The sequence below is a fragment of the Jaculus jaculus genome, chromosome 16, assembly GCF_020740685.1.
Source record: "Jaculus jaculus isolate mJacJac1 chromosome 16, mJacJac1.mat.Y.cur, whole genome shotgun sequence".
Classification (NCBI taxonomy): Eukaryota; Metazoa; Chordata; class Mammalia; order Rodentia; family Dipodidae; genus Jaculus; species Jaculus jaculus.
In genome coordinates this window covers 60,189,976-60,217,767 of record NC_059117.1, presented here as the reverse complement: position 1 = coordinate 60,217,767, position 27,792 = coordinate 60,189,976, and the positions used below count along the sequence as shown (strand labels likewise).

Here is a 27,792-nt window from a genome sequence, read left to right as displayed (position 1 = left end):
ATGGGCGCGCTGTCCACCCGCTGTCAGTCAGGGCCGGGGGCGGGGCTCGGGGCTCGTCCAATGGGCGCGCGGTCCACCCGGATCGCGGCGGGCGGGGCGGCTTCCGCAGTGCGCGCCTTTGTGTCGGAGCGCGCGGCCCGTCCTGCAGCTCGGGGACGCCGGGACCGTTTCCTTCCTGGAGTTTGGGGGCTTCGGTTCCCACTGTGCGGCCCGAGCCACCGTGCGGCGGCAGAGCGGACGGAGCCGCTGGCGTTGGGGACGCCGGACATGGTGAGTGTGACGTCCGGTCCGGGGCGGGCCTGGCGGCGGCCGGTGTACACGGCGGCCTGGGCTCCGCGTCTTCCGCCGCCCCGTCCCCGGGCCGAGCTCGCGATCGGGCGCCCACACTCCGCGCTTCTCCTGTGGTTCTACGGCGCGGGCGAGAGTGGCTCCTACATGCCAGAGGAGAAAGGTGACACCTCATGACGTGTAACTCTGTTCCCTGGCTCCGCATTGTCCGCGTCACTTGGCTCCTGGCTTCTGTTCCCAGGACTCCCAGACCCCACACTTCCTGAAGCCCTCATATCTGATTTGCAGGCTGTTGTAACATTGTGCTTGTGTAACTGAATTGCTACATAGTCTTATACTTGTTTCTAAGTCATCAGGCTCCATCCTGTCGCCTAGCTGCTCAGAACTCCATCCTTTGTAACCTAAACTTTGCTTCTTGGCTGGCGATCTTTTTTTTTTTAATTTAATTTTTATTAGCATTTTCCATGATTATAAAGAAAATATCCCATGTTAATTCCCTCCCTCCTCCCCCCACATTGGCTGTCGATCTTAAGTGACTCCCACCTGTTACTGACCCTCAGGAAGCTACTCACCCTACTGTAGTGAGGTTGTCATGGTTTCACAGGCAGATTTCAGTCAACAGGCAGAGGTGTATGAAGGCTTCAGGGTAGCAGCATGTTGTTGGAATCTGTGGTGTTACTGATCTAGATAAAAAGGAGCTTGTGACTCATATCCATGATTTGGGTCAAGATGTACTATCTAGTCATGGTTTGATAGCAGATTGAAACTGTAGCAGTGTGGCCATAGTCTGGGGTGGTTTGTAAAGTTGGTTTCACCAAGTAACGTGTAAGCAGCTGAACAGAAGAAACTCTGCTTATCCTTCCTGATCAGAAAACCCACTTCCTCAGGGCAGGCATTCCCCTGCATTTCCTAAACCATGTTTTAGCCTCTCAAAGCCTTACAGCTCACATGAACAGATTTGTGTGTACTTCTCAGTGTGTGTTGTAGGCTGTTAGCTCTGAATCTCTGTAACTTCCACTGTCGTAATTGAGACATGTGAATGTGACCCCACTTCATTCTGTCACTGGCCCATCTGTCTCTTGTCTGTCTGTATCTTTCACTACCTTTATTTTTAAAAATTATTTATTTGTTCATTTATGTGAGAGAGCTAGAAAGAGAAAGTGAGACAGATAAATGGGTGCCCCAGGGCCTGTAGCCACTGGACATGAACTCTAGACACATGTACCACCTTCTACCTATGGCATTATGTGAGAATTGGGAAATGGAACCTTGGTTCTTTGACTTTGCAGGCAAGCGCCTTAACACCTAAGCCATCTCTCCAGCCCCTCACTATTTACTCTTTTACTTACTTACTTATTTATTTAATAGAGGAAGAGGCAGATAGGGATAGAGAATGTGTGAACCAGGGCCTCCAGTCACCACAAACAAACTCTAGATGCCTGTGCCACCTTGTCTCATTACCTGTTCAGTTTTTTTAACTGTTTTACTGAAAAGTTTCATAATTACAGACTAAAATGCCAAAACCAGTTTAAATCCTTCCAGGAGTCTTAATTCTAACAAAAAAGGGAACTTCTGCATAGAAAGAAATTCAGATTCTTTTTTGGAAAAATAGATCCTGGGAACTCCTTTAGGGAACAGATAAAAGAAATCAGCGCTCTGCTGGACTTGGTGGCCCATGCCTTTAATTCCCAGCACTTGGGAGGCAGAGGTAGGAGAATTGCCTTGACTTGGAGACCAGCCTGAGATTACATAGTGAAATCCAGGTCACCCTGGGCTAGAGTGAGACCCTACCTACAAAAACCAAATATATAAACAAACAAACAAATAAATAAATAATTAAAATCATAGCTCTTTCTGATCTCTAGCAAAGTAGAGACTGCAAGGGCAGGCTCAAGAACATTTCTACCTTTTATTTTTGGGGGCTAAGTCACCCTGAAGTACTCAAAGGGATGGGAGCTGTCTCCTCATGTCTACACCACATATGTGCCCAATCTGTGGCAGCACCTGTGGAACAGTGCAGCCTCTGGCACATAGGAGTCCTGAGCTTCCGGGGCCCACAGTTCCTCCAGGAGTTTCAGGGGCTGCAGAGTAGCTGTGAGGCAGCATGGTTGAGGAGTTGTTGGGCCCCATATACAGGGAAATGATATCACATCCATGGGTCGTTCAGCATGTTGGTTCTGTACAACTTAGAACAGATCATGGCTTCAGAACATGGTTGCACAAGGCACCCTAATCCTGCCTGAGTTGAAGAGACTTTTTATCAGCAAGGTGGATGAGGGTCCTTACAGTCCAGACCTGTCCTGGTTTGTCAGCCTTGTATACCTGGGCTTATCTGGGTTTAGCCTGCCCTCTCACCAAGAATTCATCTCCAAGGCTCTTGGTGTCTTCGTACCAACAGACTTCTTACTGAGTGAGCCTCTAGTTTTCTAATTAATTTACTTTTTACTGATTTCTCTTTGTCTTCTGTAGGTAGCATCAGCCACTGTGAGTTCATGAATATCAAGGGTAGCTTGTGTCTGGAAGATAGTATTGTTGGCACTTCTTTTGTTTTTTAAGCCTTGGAGTGTATGATAGAGATGTATCATCTAGTACTAAATATTCTGCTGTTACTTTTTAGTACTTTTGAGAGTTTTGAATCACCCCAGTGGTCACACATCCAAAAATAGAAGCTTGCTGAACCAAAAGTGAGACTACCAGTAGTATGGGGCATGAACATAAGTATTTCGAAGACAGTTTGGTGAGCACACTATATCAATTTAGCAAGACAATAGAAGTAGTGTTCCTGTAGTACTCATGACCTTCCCAGCCATAGGCTTTTGATTAGGTTTTCAGTTTCAGGTAGAAAGTCCCTCTTATGGAGCAGGCCTCAAGCCCAATCAGAGAGCAGTTGGTTTCCCCCATAAAAGATACAGCACTACTGCTCCAGTTGAAACATTTGGCCTGGTTGACCAGCCATTGATAGAGCTTGCATGGTCCATTAGTTATAAACACCGTTCATGACTTTTATCTCCCAACTGGCTGCATAGCTATTTCCAGCATCTTAACAGCTAGCCAGCATGGATGAGGCCTCCAGCTTGGTTTCTTAGTGTCCTGCAGATCAGGTATGTAGAGTCTTCAAAAATAGAGTCTTATCATCAAGTTCTGATAGACAATAAAGAGCCTTGGCAGTAACCTATAATATTCTGATGCCATCTGGACCACATCCCACCCAGGCAGTGAAATTTTTCTTACAACAATGTATTCCTTATGGATATAATATCCATGTCTATAAGATATTTTTTGCTGAAAATCTCAATTTTAATGTATATATTATTAGCTAGTAAAGAAGTAGGTTTTAAAACTCATTGTCTGTTAGTAAACCAATATGGTCATATGAGAAGAAAAAAATCCTACTCTAAACACTGACAGTTGTAACATACATTTGAGCCAAGATGTTTCGGGTTGTGCTTATTCCAGGGGTTGGAGTTGCATGCACAGTGCAATGTGCTTATGTAGGTTTCCAATATAGGTTGCAGTGAATTTACCTGATGCAACATGGGAGAATGGTGCCCAAAACTCATAGGATTCATTATGTATTATATATTTGATTCTGAGTTAAATTTGTTCATTGTATGTTTAGAATCCTTTTAGTTTTGCCACCTTTCTTATGACCCCTACATTGATTATCAGGCCCCATGTTGAATTATGATCCATAATTTAACAGTGTGTTTCTGTAAATGTTGGGAATTGGACTCATGGCATTTGCATCCTCTGGACATACAGTGTAATGCCACCAGCCTCAACATACGACTTTTCAGTCTATCTATTCCATAACAGTTTTCCAATCATATTTTCTTAAATGTCTACAATGAGACCCATGCAAGAGATTTGTCTTGAGTATTTTCTCCCATGATACAGCAGACAGTACTCTGTGGGAGTCCCTGTAGTCCTAGGTTGAATAGAAATATTTCCTTACAGGAGTTGGTATCATTTGAAGACATAGCTGTGGACTTCACCTGGCAAGAGTGGCAGGACCTGGATGTTGCTCAGCGAAGCCTCTACAGGGATGTGATGCTGGAAAACTACCACAGCCTGGTGTTCTTGGGTGAGTTAAAATCCCTTGAAACAATGGGTAATGGTTACTTTCTTTGGGGTTAATAGCCATCAGTATTATTACTAATGCTTAATACTATTTTCATATTGTACTTTTAAATTGACACATTGTATAGAACAGTGTGGACTTGCAGTACACATACATCATGATCAGAATCCATCAGCTCAGCTATTACTTGTATGGGGACCATTTAAAAAGTACTGTAGCTGTTTTATAATAAAAATTTATTGGTAGCATATGTTCTTATTACTGCACTATAGAATATAAGTTACTTCTTCCGTATGTACCCACTTAATTCTACCCATCCTCTTTCCATCCATTTTCTTCCTTTCCTATTCCATACTCTAATTACTTTTTATTTTTAAATTTTTTTGTTCATTTTTTATTTATTTATTTGAGAGCAACAGACACAGAGAGAAAGACAGATAGAGGGAGAGAGAGAGAATGGGCGCGCCAGGGCTTCCAGCCTCTGCAAACGAACTCCAGACGCGTGCACCCCCTTGTGCATCTGGCTTATGTGGGACCTGGGGAACCGAGTCTCGATCCGGGGTCCATAGGCTTCATAGGCGAGCGCTTAACTTCTAAGCCATCTCTCCAGCCCCTCTAATTACTTTTTTATTGTTTCATTTTCTACTTCTTTCAAGTCACCATTGACTTGCAAGTAGTAGCAAACAGCTTCTAGGTTGCTGGGTTCAACTATGAAACCAGACACATTTATGGGGAAGGAATATTTATGAAAATGTACAGATCCAGGGGAAGTTCCATAATGGCAGAAGAAGTTGGCCCCCAACTCTCTGACCAGGCAGAGAGAGAGAAAAAGCCACACCACAAACAAACCCACTTCAAGAAATCCAGGCACTTTGTATATCTTTAGATTGGTATTGCAAATTCACCACCACACTTTAGGGCTGTAACCTAAGATGTGCACAGTGATACCTCCTCCAGGCAGGTGCTTACTGATCTAAAATGCAAACTAATAAAGTCTTGAATATACTGTGGGCAATCTATTTAAACTGGCACACAAGTGTACTGGGAATATGTAAGGGTTTGTTTTTGTGCCTGTCATATTTCATTGTTTATATCCAGTGACTTTTCTGGGGAGAAATGAAAAAAAATAAAATCTATTCTTTCCAATTATGGAAGGATTTGATAGTCCAAAGGAAAAAGCCAATTCCAGCTTGACGAATGAGTTTATTAGGGTTACTTACAGAACAAATACTTTCTTTAAAAGTATTTTATTTTTATTTATTTATTTATTTGACAGAGGAAGAGGGAGAGAGAAAGAGAACGGGCATTCCAGGGCCTCCAGCCCCTGCAAATGAACTCCAGATGCATGTTCCCCCTTGTGCATTCGGCCTATGTGGGTCATTGGATATCAAACCTTGGTCTTTCCTTCACTCCTAATCCATCCTTCCAGTCTGGGAATGAATACTTCTCTCATAAGGATGTATACTGCAAGAAAGTCAAAACCTGTATGAGTTTCTGGCTAGAATCTACACAAACCGAATTAGAATTTAAAGTGAGAAATTTATGGCAGTCTCGTTGAGAAATGTTGATAGTGCATTGCTATTATCATAGACCTGAGTCACTGGTGTATCAGTCTTGATTTCATTGATGTAATTGTAATGAAACGTCACTTGCAGTTCAGTAGAGTAGTATTGCTTTAAGTTGGTGACAGTTATTTCAAAATCAGAGGAAGTAGCTATACTACTTCATATAATGCCCTCCATAATATCATAATATCAGCTTTTTAACTTTTTTTTTTTTGAGACAGGGCTCCAAAGTGTTGGGGGCCAAAGAGTGTATCACCACATTTGGCTGCTTTTCTCCTTTTCTAAGAGTCTCTTTTCTCTCTATATAGCCATTGGACCAACAGGCAAGAAAACTTTTGTAGCCTACCTTCCACCTTATGATTTGTATTACTTTGTTTATTGCCATCATCTTGTATCTTAGGGTATGACTTTATCTTTTCCTTGTTTTTTATTTTTAACTTATTTTATTGACAAGTTCAATAAGTATAGAAAATAAGCCATGATAATTTCCTCCCCTCCCCCACTGTCCCCTTCAGAAATTCACTTTCCATCATATTCTCTCCCCCTTCTCATTAGTCTCTCCTTTATTTTGATGTCATCATCTTTTCCTCCTATGAGGATCCTGTGTAGGTAGTACCAGGCATTGCGACGTCATGGATATCTGGGGCATTTTATGTCTGGAAGACTGCATTGTAAACAGCCCTACCCTTCCTTTGGCTCTTACTTTTCAGCGACCTCTTCTTCAATGGGCCCAGGACCTTGGAGGGTGTAATGGAGATATTTCAGTGCTGAGCACTCCTCTGTCACTCCTTTTCAGCACTGTGATGCCTTTTGAGTCATCTGAGAGGTCACGGCCATCAGAGAAGAGAAGCTTCTCTAACCAAAAGTGGGAGTAACATTAATACATGAGTATGAATAGATATAAGAATTGATATAATCTCTTTGGTTTTTTTTTTTGAGTTCTTTGTTCAGCATTTCATCTCAAGTAATCTCAGTGGAGATTATTCTGATGGATTTATAGTTTTTGGGGGAAATGTACTGTCTTGATTTTTTGTTTTTTTTTTTTTTTTGTATTACAATGTAGAGATTTTTGCATCTTGAGTTAATTTGACCCTTGGGTTTTCTGACTACCTTCAGTATTTGTAGATGTGTAAATCCAACTTTATATATCTTCTGGGTAGGAGCTTAAGGTGCCAGATGTGGCTCTTATATCATTTCTAGAGTAACAGCAGAAGTGACCAGAGGTGTTGAGTTTGCCTTCTATGCAAGTATTCCAGTAGGCTTGGTGGAGCAAAATACATGCAAATTCTAAAGTTCAACTGAGCAATATACGCATTAAATAAAAACCAGCAGTTAGTATTTGTGCAAGAGTGCAGATTAAACAGATAAGAGCAGAGTACATGCCTTTAATCTCAGTACTCAGAATGCAGAGGTATGAGGATACCAAGAGTTTGTAGTCATCCTGAGACTACATAGTGAATTCCAGATCACCGTGGGCTAGAGCACCAAAAAAAAAAAAAAAAAAAAAAAATCCCAGACAGTCTTACCAAAAAAAAAAAAAAAAAAAAAAATGCCCAGACAGTCTTACCAAAAAAAAAAAAAAAAAAAAAAAAAATCCCCAGACAGTCTTACCAAAAAAAAAAGAAAAAAAAATCCCCAGACAATCTAATAAAGCTTAAGTCCCTAAGGATGTTTATTGCCCACACCCTTAATCCTGAGATTTCTGGTGTGAAAAGGGTTCCTGGTCAACCTGGGGCCTAGTGAGACCCTGAGCCTAGTAATGACACAAGGAAAAGACAAAGGTCCATTAAATCAGGAAACATCAAAGGCAAGAGTCAACACCAAACTACAGCTTGAAGAATGGTAAAGCTGACCAAGAACACTGGGCATCAAATCTAATACATAATCTGCTCTGATATGGAAGGTAAGATTAGCACATCCAGTGGAGATCTGTTTCTTCTTTCTTTCTTTCTTTTTTTTTTTTTTTTTGTATGTAGGCTTTATTACCTTTGGGGATTTTGGCTTCCAGTCTCACCTGTGTTGAGTGCTCACCTTGATCTGTCTCTGTTGCATTGTGGACGTGTTTAGGCTTCTTCCATTACTGGATCTGGAGTTCTGATGAGCTGTGCTGGATGTTGTGTGGCCTGGGGTTGGATGAGTTCTTCAGTGGCTCAAAACACTGGTGTTTGGGGGATAGGAGGTTGTGAAGGATTATTGGAGTTTTACCAGAGTTGCTCATCTGGTCCTGTTTGTGCCCTCCTTCAGCAGCTGATCAGCTGGTCCCTGCTGTCTTCCCCTTTGGGTTTCTTGAGTTTTCGAGGAGCTTTGTGTGACTGGAAAAACTCTTCACCTGGCTTCTGCTCCTACAGCTCTGCACTGGGCTTAGTGGGTTACATGGGCTTGGGGCTGCCTGTATCTCAGTAGGATTCTGGCTCCTTTCCTGTTTGCTAAAAGCTCTGAATCTCTCCTGCTTCTCTGCTTTGGTTGGTAATTCCTTATACACAATCACTTTTCAGCATAAGACTGTTTTTTTTTTTTTTTTCCTGCTTATTTCCCCTCTAGGCTACTTTCATGTGGCTACTATACCACCATCTTACCAGGTTTCTTGACTTTGTGAGGAGGTTGGTTTGAGTGGAAAATCCTTTACCTGGCTTCTATTCCTGCAGCTTTTCACTGGGTTGGGCATGTGCATGCTCTTCCTTTCTTCTTCTTCTTCTTCTTCCTCTTTTTTTTTTTTTTTTTTTCCCAAGGTAGAGTCTCATTCTGGCCCAGACTGACCTGAAATTCACTATGAAGTCTCAGGGTGGCCTCACACTCACGGCTATTCTGCTACCTCTGCCTCCCCAGTGCTGGGATTAAAGGTGTGCACCACCACACCCAGCTCCTTCATATTTTTTCAGTTGAATATACAGCGTTGTGCATACTGGAAAGGTGTTACACAATTAAACTATTTTCATTGCTAAGATTTCCATAGTGTATTGCAGAGAAGTGGTAGAAGAGTATATCCTTGTTCTTTTTCAGATCTTAGTAGAAATAATTTAGGTATTTGCATACATTATTGGGAGAACCACTGTTATATGTGACATTATTTGTGTCATTATACTTCCCTGTCAGTTTATGGAGAATTTTTTTTTTTTAAATTTTTATTAACATTTTCCATGATTATAAAATATATCCCATGGTAATTCCCTCCCTCCCCACCCCCACACTTTCCCCTTTGAAATTCCATTCTCAATCATATTACTTCCCCATTACAATCATTGTAATTACATATATACAATATCAACCTATTAAGTATCCTCCTCCCTTCCTTTCTCCACCCTTTATGTCTCCTTTTCAACTTACTGGCCTCTGCTACTAAGTATTTTCATTCTCACACAGAAGCCCAGTCATCTGTAGCTAGGATCCCCATATGAGGGAGAACATGTGGCGCTTGGCTTTCTGGGCCTGGGTTACCTGACTTAGTATAATACTTTCCAGGTCCATCCATTTTTCTGCAAATTTCATAACTTCATTTTTCTTTACCGCTGAGTAGAACTTCATTGTATAAATGTACCACATCTTCATTATCCACTCATCTGTTGAGGGACATCTAGGCTGGTTCCATTTCCCAGCTATTATAAAGTGAGCAGCAATAAACATGGTTGAGCATGTACTTCTAAGGAAATGAGATGAGTCCTTTGGATATATGCCTAGGAGTGCTATAGCTGGGTCATATGGTAGATCAATCTCTAGCTGCTTTAGGAACCTCCACACTGTTTTCCACAATGGCTGGACCAGATTGCATTCCCACCAGCAGTGTAGAAGGGTTCCTTTTTTTCCACATCCCCGCCAACATTTATGATCATTTGTTTTCATGATGGTGGCCAATCTGACAGGAGTGAGATGGAATCTCAATGTAGTTTTAATCTGCATTTCCCTGATGACTAGTGACGTAGAACATTTTTTTAGGTGCTTATATGCCATTCGTATTTCTTCCTTTGAGAACTCTCTATTTAGCTCCTTAGCCCATTTTTTGATTGGCTTGTTTGATTCCTTATTAGTTAACTTTTTGAGTTCTTTGTATATCCTAGATATTAATCCTCTATCAGATATATAGCTGGCGAAGATTTTTTCCCATTCTGTAGGTTGCCTCTTTGCTTTTTTCACTGTGTCCTTTGCGGTGCAAAATCTTTGTAATTTCATTAGGTCCCAGTGGTTAATCTGTGGTTTTATTGCCTGAGCAATTGGGGTTGTATTCAGAAAGTCTTTGCCAAGAGCAATATGTTGAAGGGTTTCCCCTACTTTTTCCTCTAGCAGTTTCAAAGTTTCATGTCTGATGTTAAGGTCTTTAATGCATTTGGACTTAATTCTTGTGCATGGCGAGAGCGAAGAATCTATTTTCATCCTTCTACAGATATTTATCCAGTTTTCAAAACACCATTTGCTGAAGAGGCTGTCTCTTCTCCAATGAGTATTTTTGGCATTTTTATCGAATATCAGGTGGCTATAGCTACTTGGGCTTACATCTGGGTCCTCTATTCTGTTCCACTGATCTACATGTCTGTTTTTGTGCCAGTACCATGCTGTTTTTGTTACTATGGCTCTGTAGTATAGGTTAAAATCAGGTATGGTGATACCACCAGCCTCTTTTTTGTTGCTCAGTATTATTTTAGATATTCGAGTTTTTTTGTGATTCCAAATGAATTTTTGGATTGTTTTTTCTATTTCCATGAAGAAAGCCTTTGGAATTTTGATAGGGATTGCATTAAATGTGTAGATTGCTTTAGGTAAGATTGCCATTTTCACGATATTGATTCTTCCAAGCCAGGAACAAGGGATGTTTCTCCACTTTCTAGTGTCTTCTGCAATTTCTCGCTTGAGTGTTTTAAAGTTCTCATTGTATAGATTCTTTACTTCCTTGGTTAGGTTTATTCCAAGGTATTTTTTTTTTTTTTTGATGCAATTGTGAATGGGAGTGATTCTCTGATTTCATCCTCTGTGTGTTTGTTGTTAGCATATACAAAGGCTACTGATTTCTGTGTATTTATTTTGTATCCTGCTACATTGCTGTAGGTTTTGATCAGCTCTAACAGCTTGCCAGTAGAGTCTTTAGGGTCCTTTATGTATAGAATCATGTCATCTGCAAATAATGATAACTTGATTTCTTCCTTTCCAACTTGTATCCCTTTTATGTGTGTCTCTTGCCTTATTGCTATGGCTAAGACTTCCAAAACTATATTAAATAGAAGTGGGGACAGTGGACACCCTTGTCTTGTTCCTGATTTTAGTGGAAAAGCTTCCAGTTTTTCCCCATTTAGTAATATGTTGGCTGTAGGCTTGTCATAAATAGCCTTTATTATATTGAGATATGTTCCTTCTATTCCCAGTCTCTGTAGGACTTTTATCATGAAGGGATGTTGGATTTTGTCAAATGCTTTCTCTGCATCTAATGAGATGATCATGTGATTTTTGTCCTTCAACCCATTTATGTAATGTATTACATTTATAGATTTGCGTATGTTGAACCATCCCTGCATCTCTGGGATAAAGCCTACTTGGTCAGGGTGAATGATCTTTTTGATATACTCTTGTATTCTGTTTGCCAATATTTTGTTGAGAATTTTTGCATCTATGTTCATGAGGGAGATTGGTCTGTAATTTTCTTTTTTTGTTCTATCTTTGCCTGGTTTTGGTATCAGGGTGATGCTGGCCTCATAGAAGGAGTTTGGTATGATTCCTTCTTTTTCTATTTCCTGGAAAAGCTTAAGAAGCAATGGTGTTAGCTCTTCCTTAAAAGACTGGTAAAATTCAGCAGTGAATCCATCCGGGCCTGGGCTTTTTTTAGTTGGGAGATTATTGATAACTGCTCGGATCTCCATGTTTGTTATAGGTCTATTTAAGTGATTAATCTCATTTTGATTTAATTTAGGTAGGTCATATAGATCAAGGAAATCATCCATTTCTTTCAGATTTTCATACTTTGTGGAGTATATGCTTTTATAGTATGTCCCTATAATTTTTTGAATTTCTCTGGAATCTGTTGTGATGTTACCTTGTTCATCTCTGATTTTATTAATTTGTGTCTCTTCTCTCTTTCTTTTGGTCAGATTTGCTAAGGGTTTATCAATCTTGTTTATCCTTTCAAAGAACCAACTCTTTGTTTCATTAATTCTTTGGATTGTTCTTTTTGTTTCTATTTCATTAATTTCTGCCCTAATCTTTATTATTTCTTCCCGTCTACTACTTTTTGGTTTGCCTTGTTCTTCTTTTTCCAAGGCTTTAAGGCGAAGCATTAGGTCGTTTACTTGCAACCTTTCTAATTTCTTAATATAGTCACTTAAGGCTATAAATTTACCTCTTAGAACTGCCTTCATTGTGTCCCAGAGATTTTGGTATGTTGTGTTCTCATTATCATTTGACTCTGTAAATTTTTTGATTTCCTTTTTGATTTCTTCATTGACCCAATCATCATTTAGTAGTGTATTGTTTAGTTTCCATGATTTTGTGTATGCTCTATAGCCTTTCTTGCTACTGATTTGTAGTTTAATTCCATTGTGGTCAGATAGAATGCAAGGAATTATTTCAATTTTCCTGAATTTGTTAAGATTTGCTTTGTGTCCTAATATATGGTCTATTTTAGAGAATGTTCCATGTGCTGCTGAAAAGAATGTATATTCTGCAGCCTTTGGATGAAATGTCCTGTATATATCTGTTAGGTCCATTCCTTCTATGACCTCATTTAGTCCAGATGCCTCTCTGTTTATTCTTTCCCTGGATGACCTGTCAATTGATGAGAGTGGGGTGTTAAAGTCACCCACCACCACTGTGTTTGGTGTTATCTGTGACCTTAGTTCTAATAGTGTTTGTTTGACGAATTTGGGAGCCCCCATGTTAGGTGCATATATGTTTAGGATTGTAATGTCCTCCTGTTGGAGTGTGCCCTTAATCAATATAAAGTGACCTTCCTTATCTTTTTTGACTAACTTCGGACTAAAGTCCACCCTGTCTGATATTAGGATAGCAACCCCTGCTTGTTTTCTAGGCCCATTTGCTTGAAACACCGTCTTCCAACCTTTCACCCTAAGATAATGTCTATCCTTTGTAGAAAGGTGAGTTTCTTGGAGACAACAAATTGTAGGATCCTGCTTTTTAACCCAGTCTGCAAATCTATGTCTTTTCGTTGGGGCATTGAGACCGTTGATATTAAGAGATATTATTGAAAGGTGTGTATTTATGTTTGCCATTTGTGTGTGTGTGTGTGTGTGTGTTACTTGTTCTACCTGTGCTCTCTTCTGTTAACTGGTATTTGAGTATAGCTGGTTTTTTCTAGGTTCCTTATATGTGTGCTTTTCCTTTTGTTCAGCATGGAGGATTCTATCAAGTATTTTCTGTAGAGCTGGTTTTGTCTTCAGATACTCCTTTAACCTGCTTTTGTCATGGAATGTCTTTATTTCTCCATCTATTTGGATGGATAACTTTGCAGGATAAAGTAACCTTGGTTGACAGTTGTTATCTTTCAGAACTTGGAATATATCACTCCAAGCCCTTCTGGCTTTAAAAGTTTGTGTTGAATAATCTGCTGTAATCCTGATGGGCTTGCTTTTGTAGGTAACTTGATTTTTCTCTCTAACTGCTTTCAATATTTTTTCTTTGGTTTGTGTGTTTGGAAGTTTGAGTATAATGTGGCGAGGAGAGTTTCTTTCTGGGTTTTGTCTGGCTGGGGTTCTAAGGGCTTCCTGTATCTGTATTGGCACCTCTTTCCCAATTTGGGGAAAATTTTCCTCTATGATTTTGTTGAAGATGCCTACTATGCCTCTGGAGTGGAGTTCTTCTCCTTCTACTATGCCCTGAATTCTTATATTGGATCTTTTCATAGTGTCCCGAATATCTTGAAATTCCCACTCATACTTTTCTATAAGTTTGTCTTTCTCTTTGTTGGACTGCATTAGGTCTGCCACCTGATCTTCTAGCTTAGATATTCTGTCCTCTCCCTCATCCATCCTACTGGTGAGATTTTCTACAGAGTTTTTTATTTCATTAACTGTGTTCTTCATTGCTAGTAATTCTGACTGGTTTTTCTTTATTATTTCTATTTCTCTATTTATGTCTTGTATTGCCTTCTTTATTTCATTAAATTGGTGTCCTGCCTCTTCTTTGATTCCTTTGATTTCCTCTTTGATTTCTTCTTTGATTGTTTTCATGTGTTCTTTGACCTCTTTGAACATATTTATAATTATTCTTTTGAACTCTTTCTCAGGCATTTCCTCTAACTCTTTCTCACTGGAGGACATTTCTGATGCATTAATACTTTTAGGTGGATTTATATCGTCTTGCTTTTTAGTGTTTCTTGTGTTATAATGTATATATTTTTGCATCTTGGATTAAGTTAATGCTTGGATTTTCTAGCTAGCTGTGTATTCTTAGCTGTATCAATTGATTTGATGTAATATATTTTCAGGGTAGGACCTTAAGGTATTAGGTGTGGCTCTTAAGACTCTCAGAGTATCTACAAAGATGTTCTTAGGGGTTGAGTTTCCCTGCTATAGGAGTATTCAAGCCGGCTGAGTGGAATAAAATACTGGTAGATTCTAAAATTTAACTAAACACTGTAGACATTCAATCAAAAACAGCCCCGAGTATGTATGCAAGAGTAGTTATTATAATGACCAGATCCTCTATCAATGAAGAGGTTTAGATTTCTGGTCTGTTGAGGTATCCAAGTCAGCTTGTGACCAAGTGAGACCCTTCCCTGGTGCAATCCCAGTTACCTTGGGTGATTGTGGTCTCAGTCAAGTTGCTGCCTGGGTCGTCGGGCTGCTGTTCTGATTTCTGGAGCTGGGCACTTGCTTTTCCTACGGGGCAAACTGAGCTGCTGCTGCCGCCTCTGCTGCTGTTGTAGCTGCCACCCCCGGAGCCACCACCGCTGCTGAAGCTGCCGTTGCCGTGTCCACCGCCGCTGCTCACCCCGAAGCCGTTGCTGCGGGATCTGCCACCGCTGCCGCTCCTGGGTCCGCTGCTGCTGGGGCCGCTGGTACCGGTGCTGGAGCCGCTGAAGTTGCTGCCGAATTCTGCTCCTGCTTGGGTCCCGCCGTCAGCCCAAGTTGGCGTGGCCGGTCCCGGGCCGCTGCTGTGTTCGCTGGAGCTAGGTTCAGGTGGCGGGGGAGGGGAGGGAGCCGCGGCTGCTCTGGTTGTATCGCTTCTCCACGTGTGCTTTTACCTCGCGGTCTGCTCCTCCCTCCGTTGCTCGCTGCCGTTCTCCCTTCATGTTTCCCGAGTTGCGGAGAGCGCGGTGTGAGGGGAAAATCCCGCACCTGGCTTGTCCTGCAGCTCGAGCCAAGAGTCCGGTGGCCGAGCCGCCCCGGAGCCGCTGTTCCCGCCTGTGCAGGCTCTGGATGCTCTATAACTCTTCCACTTCTCCGCTGCCGCCTCAATTTCCTATACACCTCACTTTTTAGTAAAAGTGTGTATTTTGCTGAGTTTTTTTGGTCTTTTTCCCCCCTAGGCTGCTTTGGCGTGGTACCTATGCCGCCATCTTAACCGGAAGTGGAGAATTTTTTTATTTGAATTTACAAGTATGTTTGTGTGTATACATGCATGCACACATGTGCAAACCATGCAAGTTGCAGACAATGAGGATCAAATATGCATGTAACATTTCTGTCCATCTTTATTTGGGTTTTGGAGAGATTCACAATTGGGTCTGCACATTTTGCAACCTTTCATTGCAGTCCATTTGTTGAGGAGTTTGCTGAAGATAAGAATGAAATTTATAAAGTGATTGTCATACATTTATTGCGGGAATAAATATACATTTTTTTTGTTTCATTCTGAATTTTGCTTTCATTGAGCTTACTGAGTCTGTGGTTTGGATGTTGTATTTGTATAGTTTCCAATTTACTGTCCAGTTCCTATAGTGGGTCTTCTTTTATATGTCTATTTGGTCTTTCCTCTTGAACTTATTAGAATTTTCTTTGTTTTATAATATGAATTTTCCCTCTGCCGTATCAATTTAGCTGTAAAGCCTCTTTTCTGCATTACTCTTTTTTTCCTTAATTTTTATTAACATCTTCCATGATTATAAAAAATATCCCATGGTAATACCCTCCCTCTCACCACTTTCCCCTTTGAAGTTTCATTTTCTATCATATCCCCTTCCCATCTCAATTAGTCTCTCTTTTATTTTGATATCATGATCTTTTCCTCCTATTATGATGATCTTGTGTAGGTAGTGTCAGGCACTGTGAGGTCATGGATATCCAGGCCATTTTATGTCTGGAGGGAGCACGTTGTAAGGAGTCCTGCCCTTCCTTTGGCTCTTACATTCTTTCTGCAACCTCTTCCTCATTAGACCCTGAGCCTTTGAAGGTGTGATTGAGATATTACTCAGTACTCCAGTCTCTGCTTACTATCACCATGGTACCTTCTGAGTCGTCCCAAGGTCACTGCCATCTAAAAAGAGAAAATTCTCAAACCAAAGTGAGAGTAGCATTAATATAAGGGTATGAATATTAAGAGAGTGCTTACTGATCAGTTTGATAAGCATAGTATATAAATTTATCCAGACATCAGCAGACGTTACACCCCTAGGGCTCATGACTACCCCTGTTTTACTTTTTCAGTATCAGGGATGTATCCCTCCCATGGAGCAGGCCTCTAGACCAATTGGAGGGCAGTTGGTTTCCACCATGATAGACGTGCCACTATTGCACCGGTTGGCTCATATGCTCTGGCTGGCCAATTATAGGACTGGCAGTGGTGGTATCTCTTTCTCCCATTGAACTACATGTAGAGTGGCTTCTTCCAGCTTTCTGTCAGCTGGTCTACATGGAAGAGGTTATCAGCTCAGTTTCAGCAGGATTTCTCAGTGGCCTTGCAGCCCAAGTATGTGGAATCTTCAGCAGTATGGTCTTACCATCTATTCCTGGAAACCAAGGGCCTTGGCAATGGCCTATAATGTTTTTGGGGCATCAGGGACCTCCTTGGCCAACAACTCACTAGAAGGTATCCCATCCCTGGCACTGAAAATTTTCTAGCAATGACCTATGGCTACTGAGTGTTCCTTTTTCTAAAACCAGAAGATTCCATATGATTTATTTATATCCTCTTAGGTTTTGTTTAGCCCTCCCTCCAACTTTCCTTTACTCAGTGTCTTCCCCTGACCTCCCTTTGGGCCTTTTCACCCCGTTAATCTAGTCTTCTACTTCTGTTTATTCAATACTAACCTATTAGTTACCCATCTCCCTTCCTTTCTCTTCCCTTTATATCTCTTTTTTAGCTTACTGGCCTCTGCTACTGAGTTTTTTCCTTCTCACACAGAAGCCCAATCATCTGTAGCTAGGATGCACATATGAGAGAGAACATGCGGTGGTTGGCTTTCTGGGCCTGGGTTATCTCACTTAGTATAATCCTTTTCAGATCTATCCAGTTTCCTGCAAATTTCATAACTTCATTTTCTTTACCGCTGAGTAGAGCTGCATTGTATAAATGTGCCACCTCTTCATTATCCAGTCATCAGTTGAGGGACATCTAGGCTGGTTACATTTCCCAGCTATTCTGAATTGCGTGGCAATGAACATGGTTGAGTACATGCTTCTAAGGAAATGAGGTGAATCATTAGGATATATGCCTAGTAGTGCTATAGCTGGGTCATATGGTAGATCAATCTTTAGCTGTCTTAGGAACCTCCACATTGATTTCCACATTGACTGGACCAGATTGCATTTACACCAACAGTGTCAAAGGGTTCATCTTTTTCCACATCCTCACCAGCATTTATGATCATTTGTTTTCATCTTGGTAGCCAATCTGACAGGAGTGAGATGGAATCTCAATGTAGTTTTAATCTGCATTTCCCTGATGACTAGGGATATAGAACATTTTTTTAGATGCTGTTTACGCCATCCGTATTTCTTCTTTTGAGAACTTTCTATTTAGCTCCATAGCCCATATTTTAATTGGCTTGTTTGACTTCTTATTATTTAACTTTTTGAGTTCTTTGTATATCCTAGATATTAATTCTCTATCAGATATATAGCTGGCAGGGATTTTTTCCCATTCTGTAGGTTGCCTGTTTGCCTTATTCACTGTCCTTTGAAGTCAAAATCTTTGTAATTTCATGAGGTCGCAGTGATTGCTTTTGGTAAGATTGCCATTTTCACAATATTGATTCTTCCAATCCAGGAACAAGGGATGTTTCTCCACTTCCTAGTGTCCTCTGCAATTTCTCACTTGAGTGTTTTATAGTTTTTATTGTAGAGGTCCTTTACTTCCTTGGTTAGGTTTATTCCAAGGTACTTTATTTCTTTGATGCAATTGTGAATGGGAGTGATTCTCTGATTTCATCCTCAGTGCGTTTGTTGTTGGCATATGCGAAGGCTACTGATTTCTGTGTGTCTCTTTTGTATCCTGCTACATGACTGTAGGTGTTTTTCAGCTCTAATTGTTTGCTGGTAGAGTCTTTAGGGTACTTTATATATAGAATCATGTCATCTGCAAACAATGATAACTTGATCTCTTCCTGTCCTATATGTCCTAATGTATAGTATGTCCCTAATGTATAATAGAAGAGGAAACAAAGCCACTATAAATCAAGAAGCGACAAATAACGAGCCCAAAATACAGCTTATTTACTAATGGCAAATCTGACTATCCATCAGGTTCAGGCCTATATACCAGGTTTCGTAGGCGGGTACTGACCTGGTGTAATCGCAGTTACCTTTGGGATGATTTTGGTCTCAGTCATGCTTGGGTCCCGCTGTTGGTTCAAGTAGGCGTGGCCGGGTCCCTGTACCGCTGCTCTCTTTGCTGGAGCTGGGCACTGGCAGTGGGAGTGGGCCGCCGGGTTCCCACGGACCTGCTGGAGTCGCTTCTGCCAGCCTGTGTGGGCTCTGGATGCTCTGGATCTCTCCTACTTCTCTACTGTTATTTCAGTTGCCTATACTCCTCACTTTTTAGTAAAAGTGTACATTTTGCTGTTTTTTTTTTTTGCTTCTCTCCCCGCCCCCCCCTCAGGCTGCTTTGGTGTGGTACCTATGCCGCCATCTCATCTGGAAGTCCCTAAATTCATTTCTTTAATAGAAATCTTCCCCAACAAATTTCTGGCTCATGCTTTTTTTTATTTTATTTTTGTTATTTTGTTATTTTATTGAGGTAGGGTCTCACTCTAGCTCAGGCTGACCTGGAACTCACTATGTAGTCTCAGGGTGGCCTGGAACTCTCTGTGATCCTCCTACCTCTGCCTCCCAAGTGCTGGGATTAAAGGCGTGCGCCACCACGGCATGCTTCTCATTCTTTTTTAAATTTTTTTTAAATTTTACTTATTTATTTATTTGAGAGTGACAGACACAGAGAGAAAGACAGATAGAGGGAGAGAGAGAGAATGGGCGTGCCAGGGCTTCCAGCCTCTGCAAACGAACTCCAGATGCGTGCACCCCCTTGTGCATCTGGCTAAGGTGGGACCTGGGGAACCGAGCCTCGAACCGGGGTCCTTAAGTTTCACAGGCAAGCGCTTAACCGCTAAGCCATCTCTCCAGCCCATCGTTCTTTTTTTAAAAGTGTATTTTCTTTATTTATTTGAGAGAGGGAAAGAGGCAGAGAGGGAGAGATGGTTGCGCGAGGGCCTCCAGCCACTGCAAATGGACTCCAGATATATGTGCCACCCTGTGCATCTGGCTTACTTGGTTTCCGGAGAATTGAACCGGGAATCTTTGGCTTTGTAGGCAAACAGAAGGGGGCGCAGGCATCTGCAGTTGTTTGCAGTGGCTGGAAGCCCTGGCGTGCCTATTTTTTTTCTCTCTCTCTGTCTCTTTCTTTCTCTATGTCACTCTCAAATAAATAAATAAAAATAAACAAAAAAACTTAAAACAATTTTTTATTCACTTATTTAATTATGAAAGAGCAGCACATATACAGAGATAGAGAACGTGACATTGTGACCTTTGCCACTTTAAACGACCTCTGGATTCATGTGCCACCATGTTCGTCTGGGTATATGGTGAATTCCAGGTCAGCCTGGGCTAGAGTGAGACCCTACCTCGAAAAAAGAAAACAAAAAATAAATTAGCTGCACTTATGACCTTTTAATTTATTATACTCCACTAAAAATAAATCATGTAAGTTTTAAGCCAGTCCACAAAAATACTTTCTTTTTAAAAAAAAAATCAAACACTTTATGAGAATAAAGATCCTTCATAGTTTTTCACTCTTCTGTGTGAGTTTTATTTTTATTTTTTAGGACTGCAACTTGATTTTCCAGGCATTTGACAGACTCTTTCTTCTTTCTTCAAAATTCTCGAGTGGCTTCTCTGTTTTTCAACATTATTTCTCTTAATAACTGGGGGTCATTTGTCTTAGTTGGCTGAGATGTAACAGATGTAAGAGGGAGATATCATCACTACAGCTTGTGACAGCAAAGTACCTATGGTATGGTACAGAACTTCTATATCTGCACACCTCCTGATGCATTTTGCACAACCACCTGGTTGCTGGGCACAAGTATTTGCTGCCCATCAGAGGTCTCTGCATGCTGAAGAATTGCACCTTGCTGAGTATTGCCTGAATTTGTCATGGTTAATGTCTGTAGTTCCTGTACTTCGTCTGCCTGGACTGGCCAATTGTAAGGCTCCATTTGGGGCAATGGCAACTTGAGAGCTAGCTGTTTTGGGCTGCCATTGCTCCGCTTTCCATGGCAACCAGTGGTGGTATGATTAATACCAGGCCAGGGTCAAGGAAGGGAACTTTCCTTGTAATCAATGTTTTTAGTTGGATGTTGTGGTATACGCCCAGCACTGAGGAGGCAGAGGTACAATAGTTATCATTAGTTTGAGGGAAGCCTGGTGTTACAGGGTCAGATTCAAGTCAGCTTGTGTAGAGTGAGACCTTCTATATTAAAAAAAAATCATTTTTTTTATGTATCATGGTACTTAGTTCCACTGGAGAGTAATATTCAGGTAGTGGACACCATGAGTATACGCCCAGTAAGGAAACTTTACAGTTCTCCTACTCAAAGACAGTTCTTGAAATGAAGGCATTATCTCTTATGATTCCACATTCTTTAACATATTGGCATAATTTCTATATTATTTCCCATTTATAGGGAACTGTAGGACCAAACCAGTTTTGATTTTTAAGTTGGAGCATGGATTTGCACCATGGAGTGTAGAAGAAAACTCAATTCAGAGACTTCCAGGCAAGTGATCACATACTGGGAAAAGGAGGTCCATGAGCTAAGAACTCATTGGGATTGGTCATGTGAAGTGATATTCACCAACTTTTGTCCCCCCAAATTTTAAAGCTTATTATCACTGTGATATAGTAATATATTTTGAGCACTTTCCAAAAAGCTTTCTCCATGTCTACCCATCACCCCATTTCTGACACTGGAGAATATTTTCTTAGACATTCAGATTTAATACCCTCTAGATGTTGCCATGTAAAATATTATGTGTTACACATTTGACCTAAATTCTCCCTTGTTCATATTCTGTGTTTTTAAATATAATTAGTTTATTTCTCACTGCTGTGATTAAATCACCTTAAACACCTTAAAGAAGGAAAGTGTTTATATAACATTGTGGTTGTGCTCATAATACTGATACAGGGTGAGAAATCAGTACCCATAAGAGTATTTTACATAGTTATAGTCAACAGTGAAATTCACTAAAATAGAAATGTGAGCATCAGAGATCGTAAGATAAGAGATTAGATAAATGTCCCCATATAGACACAAGTAGGAGCAGTGGACTCTTAACAGAGTTAAATTTAGAATCACTGAGCAAGTTTGGCATTAGGGGTCACCAAGGTTTAGAGAGTTTGTTGGTCTCAAACTATATGGTGAAGATTCAACCACATTGCCTGCTGATGATCATGAAGAAAGGAAATATTAATATTATATAAAATTAATATTAATATTAATTAATATTAGGGAGCAAGGATATTGTGTTTCTCCAATTTATTCATCATTATTATTAATATTTCAACTATTTTCCCAGTTTTGTTTTCACTTTATTTCATATTATGACATCTTTCATGTTGGACTTTTAATGTTTTTATCTCTCGTTATTTGCAAGCAGAATAAAGGGAGCAGGAGAGAAAGAGAGAGAATGGACAAATCCAGACCTCCTGCTACTGCATTAATCTCCATACACATGATCCACTTTGTGCTTTTGGGTGTATTAAGTAGTAGGTAATTAAATGTGGGCCATCATGCTTTGCACATAAGTATCTTTAACCCCTGCACCATCTCTCCAGCTCCTAAATTTTACACTAATTACTCATTTTTAATTACTATTTTTTTCTAGTATGGATTGTACTTACTTTGTCACTCTCATGCACTATTTTTGTTTTCCTTTTTCCAGAATAACATTAATTGAAGACAAGAATTAACATCTATTATCAGTAGATGCCAATAGTGATAAAACTGTAGAAAAGTTCTGTCCTCAGCCAGTAAGGAAATCAATATTGTTTCTAGAGATTACTCAGTGAGGAAATTGTGTGTATTGCTTATGCTTGCTAACCTGAGTTATGTTTCCCAGATTCTACTAGACATTTAAGTATTGCCCAAAATTCACAGGCCTAATATCATGGCATACCACAGGTGACCCTTTCATATAAGCTGAGAACTGACACCCAGCTTCTCCTCTTAGTATCACACATGCATTTTGTAATACATATTTACACACATGCACACACTAAAGAGTATTGGAGGGAGTAGAAACAGAACATAGCACAAAAAAAATGTTCTATGTCTTTGTTAGCAGAATATTGCTTTAATCTTGACAAATGAACCAAACAACAATAAAGTGTCAATTTAGTACATGGAGAATTGAAGTGTAATCACTTAGCCAACTAAGTGGAAATGGCAATAAGTGATAACTTTCTTATATACTTAGGTTATTACACTTAAAATTAATAATCCTCAAATTAGAATGGCTCCCTTCAGAAAAATGAGAGAAAATTATTATCAATTATACAATAAATACAACTGTAGATTTTTGTGAACATTATTTTCACATAGACATATTTTAACAAATGACTGCCAATAAAATTAGTAAGCCGGGCGTGGTGGCGCATGCCTTTAATCCCAGCACGCGGGAGGCAGAGGTAGAAGGATTGCCATGAGTTCGAGGCCACCCTGAGACTCCATAGTGAATTCCAGGTCAGCCTGGGCTGGAGTAAGACCCTACCTTGAAAAACCAAAAATAATAAAAAAATAAAAAAAATAAAATTAGTATTACATAAAGGAAATCCTTTGATTAGTTTGGGTATAAATTTGTAAGGCAGGGCTTGTGTCAGGAATCACACCACTGAATGTAATCTGAATGGGGCTTTGATCTATAATATGACCAAATTTATTAAATAAAAGTAACAAGAGGAAAATCATATGAATGCAACTGTTTTGAGCTATTATTTCTTAATATATAGCACATGTCAAACTATGAGAAAGTTGTTAGAAATCAAGTGCTTTATATAACATTAGGAATGTAGAAAATCTTTTTTTTGTTGTTGTTTCACAGCAGAATTAAAAAGTCAACAGAAAATCATTTGGACAAAGCTTCATGAATTTATACAATGCCAGAATGCTGAGAGGCCGTATGAATATAATGAATATGAGAATGTGTTCTACAAAAAGCCAAAACTCACTATGTTTCAGAGAACTGATAAAAGTAAGAAGCCATATAAATACAATAAACATGGGAAATCTTTCCTTATTAAATCCGACCATAATACACATCAGAAAATCCATACAGGAGAGAAGCCATGTAAATGTATTGAATGTGGGAAAGCTTTTGCGTCGAAGTCAAATCTCAGTGTGCACCAGAGAACACATACAGGTAAGCCGCCATATGAATGTAATGAATGTGGGAAAGCCTTCATCTTCAAGTCACGGCTCACTGTGCACCAGAGAACTCACACCGGTGAGAAGCCATATGAATGTAAGCAGTGTGGGAAAGCTTTTATCCTCAAATCACGACTGACTGTGCATCAGAGAACTCATACAAGTGAGAAGACATATGAATGTAATAAATGTGGGAAAAGTTTCATATTCAAGTCATATCTCAATAATCACCAAAGAATCCATACAGAGGAGAAGCCATATTTATGTCATGAGTGTGGGAAAAGTTTCATAACCAAGTCATATCTCAAAAAGCACCAAAGAATCCATACAGGGGAGAAGCCGTATGCATGTCATGAATGTGGCAAAACTTTCCTACAAAAGTCAAATCTTATTAGTCACCAGAAAATTCATGCAAATCAGAAGCCCTATGAATGTAAGGAATGTGGGATACCTTTTCTTACCAAATCATATCTTAATAATCATCAGAGAATTCATGCAAGGAAGAATCCATATGAATGTAATAGATGTGGGAAAACTTTCATCTTAAAGTCAAAGCTTACTATGCACCAGAAAACTCATAAACGTGAGAAGCCATATGAATGTAATGGATGTGGAAAAGCTTTTATCTCTAAGTCACACCTAATTATACACCACAGAACTCATACAGGTGAGAGGCCATATGAATGTAATGAATGTGGCAAAGCTTTCATCTCCAAGTCAAATCTCAATAGTCACAAGAGAATTCATGTAGGTGAGAAATCATATGAATGTGACAAATGTGGGAAAGCTTTCATCTCTAAATCACGGCTCACTAAGCATCAGAAAACTCATACAGATCGGAGTCCATATAAATGTAATGAATGTGGGAAAGGTTTCATCTCCAAGTCATATTTCTCGGTACACGAGAGAATTCACACAGGTGAGAAACCATATGAATGTGATCAATGTGGGAAGGCTTTCATCATCAAGTCACATTTTATCGTGCACCAGAGAATACATACAGGCGAGAAGCCATATCAATGTAATCAATGTGGGAAACTTTTCTATGGTAAGTCAGATCTTAATAAACATCAGAGAAGTCACACAAGGGAGAAGCCATATAAATGTACTGAATGTGGTAAAACTTTCATTTTCAAGTCAAGACTCACTAGGCATCAGAGAACACATACAAGATTGAAGCCATATGAAAGTAATTGATGTGGGAAAATTTTCTTTTCCAACTCATGACTTTATATGCATACATGTGAAAATCCATATGAATGTGAAAAAGTTTGCTCCAGAATTCACATCCAACAATGCACCAGAGAGTTCATATGTGTTAGTAATCACATTAATGAGTCTATGAATAATGTATACCCATAGATATACTGCTCTTTACCACAAAGCTACTCCAGGCTAGAATTTAATGGAATTTAATGAATGTCATTCCCTAATTCATATTCACATATGCATCAGAGAAATCATAATCGAGAGAGGTCCTATAAAGGTATGATGGCTACCAAATAAAACACCTCAGCCAATATTAGAGAACACCAAATGCAGTAATCCTGTATTTATGAGGAATGCAAGAAAGGTTTTCACTCAAATTTGTAAAACATGACACATGAGACACTTTTTACACTGCAAGTAAAGACAGACTTTGTATCTCATTTAATAAACGTAAACATCCTTGTTTATTGCCACTCTGTTCACAATAACTAGGAAATGGAACCAGCCTAGATATCACTCAGCTGATGAGTAGATATTGAGGATGTGGTACCTTTATTCAATGGAGCTCTGTTCATTGGTAAAGAAATCAAAAAAGTGACATTTGCAGAGAAATACATGGACCTGGAAGAGATTATACATAGTGAAGAAACCAAGCTCAGAAAGTAAAGGACCACATGTTTTCTGTCATATGTGGATACTTGCTACAAATACTTGTATTTGTATGTGAGTTGAATAAAACATGGTTATAGAGGCCAGAAAGCTAGAAAGGAGCTATTAGGAAGGGAGGAGAGGGGACAATTTAAAGGGGGTATTCTATATATGTAAGGAGATGAATAAATTACTAGTTTTGCTAATGCATAGCTGACAACAATGGAAGAAACTGAGTAAAGGAAATGTTGGGGGAAAGCTAATTAAAATCTTAGAGGGTATGAATAAGCAATATGGAAATCTACTTTTTTGGATAATGGTGCATTCAGATGCCATAGATTGTGACTAGAAAACTGTCAGTGTTGACCAAAATCTAGAAAAAGCTTAGCTGCATGCAGCTGTATGGGAGAGAGCGAATTCATCCGTGGAAATAAATAACAGTGGGCATTACAGACTTAAGTGGGGCCAGCAGGCCAAGTGAGCCAACAGGGGCAATAGTGACATGTCTGTTATGTGGCCAAACCAACTGCTCTCTTAATTGGACTGGAGGCCCAGTCCATTGGAGGGAATGCCTGCATGATACTGAATATCTATGAGCAGGTCATGAGCCATAGGCTTTTAACACCTGCTGGTGTCTGGCTAACTGCATATATTAAGCTCATCAAACTGCCCAATATGCACTTCTATTAATGTTCATACCCATATATTAATGGTAGTCTCACTTTTGGTTAGAGAAGCTTCTCTTTTCAGATGGCAGTGAGCTCGGGGATGACTCAGAAGGCACCACAGTGCTTAGAAAATAGCAGAAGAGTAGTCATCACTGAAACCTCTTTGTCACACCTTCCGAGGCTCAGTGTCCATTGTGGAAATAGTGCCAGAAAGAATGTAAGAATTAAGGAAGGGACAGACTCACTACAATGCACTCTTCCAGACACAAACTTGCATGGATATCCATGACCTCACAGTGCCTGGCACTACCTATTCAAGACCATCATAGAAGGAAGAATAGATGATGACATCAACATAAATGACTAATTGCGGGGGAGGGGATAGATGAGGATGGAGCCGAAAAGGATAACGTGTGCAGAGAGATAATTATGGTTTATTGTCTGAAATTATTGAATTTTTCAATAAAAATTATCAGAAACAAGAAGAAAAGACATTCTAGAAAGCCTGTCATCATAGTGCTACGTTTACATCAGAAAATGTGTGTTTACAGATGATTGGGATTCTGTGTGAGAAGGAAAACAATTAGTAGCAGAGGCAATTAGGTTAAAAATGAGATGTAAAGAGAAGAGAAAGGAAGGGAGGATGTCCTTAGTAGGTTGATATTGTATATATGTAAGTACAATGATTGAGATGGGGAGGTAATATCATGGAGAATGGAATTTCAAAGAGGAAAGTTTTGGGGGTGGGATGGAGGGAATTACCGTAGGATATTTTTTTATAATCATGGAAAATATTAACAACAATTAAAAAAATTTTAGAAAAAGAAAATTGCGTTTATTTTTGTATGATACATGGTATTTTTAAGCTGCGAATGAGTGCTCATCCAACTTTATTTCATGTCTGTGTACATAAAACTTGACCTATTTTTGGTTCTCCAACTCAGCTTCTCATACTGGTGTGGGGCAGGGGGACCTTGCACATATATGACTAGGACCCTACACACATGTGGCAGGAGTAGGCCTAGGTTCCTGGTTTCCTGTTTCCTTGTTCCCTGGCTCCTGATTTCCCTGCTGCAGTGTGACAAATGTAAGAAAGCTTTCATCTATAAGTCACGGCACACTAAGCATCAGAAAACTCATACAGACCGGAGTCCATACAAATGTAATGAATGTGGGGAAGGTTTCATCTCCAAGTCATATTTTGCTGTGCATGAGAGAATTCACACAGGTGAGAAACCATATGAATGTGATCAATGTGGGAAGGCTTTCATCGTCAAGTCACATTTTATTGTGCACCAGATAATACATACAGGCGAGAAGCCATATCAATGTAATCAATGTGGGAAACTTTTCCATGGTAAATCAGATCTTAATAAACATCAGAGAAGTCATACAGGGGAGAAGCCATACAAATGTACTGAATGCGATAAAACTTTCATTTCCAAGTCAAGACTAACTAGGCATCAGAGAACTCATGCAAGAGAGAAGCCTTATGAAAGTAATAGATGTGGGAAAATTTTCTTTTCCAAGTCATAA

General features: G+C 39.9%; 1 protein-coding gene across 1 annotated transcript; it reads left to right on the top strand.

Annotated features, from left to right (window-relative positions):
* LOC123455291 (zinc finger protein 420-like) lies at positions 1-27,792 on the top strand. The gene is made up of 5 exons (XM_045135664.1): positions 1-270; positions 4,246-4,372; positions 20,990-21,082; positions 23,409-24,917; positions 27,332-27,792. Exons 1-5 carry the CDS (start codon positions 1-3, stop codon positions 27,790-27,792), a joined length of 2,460 nt encoding a protein of 819 aa, XP_044991599.1.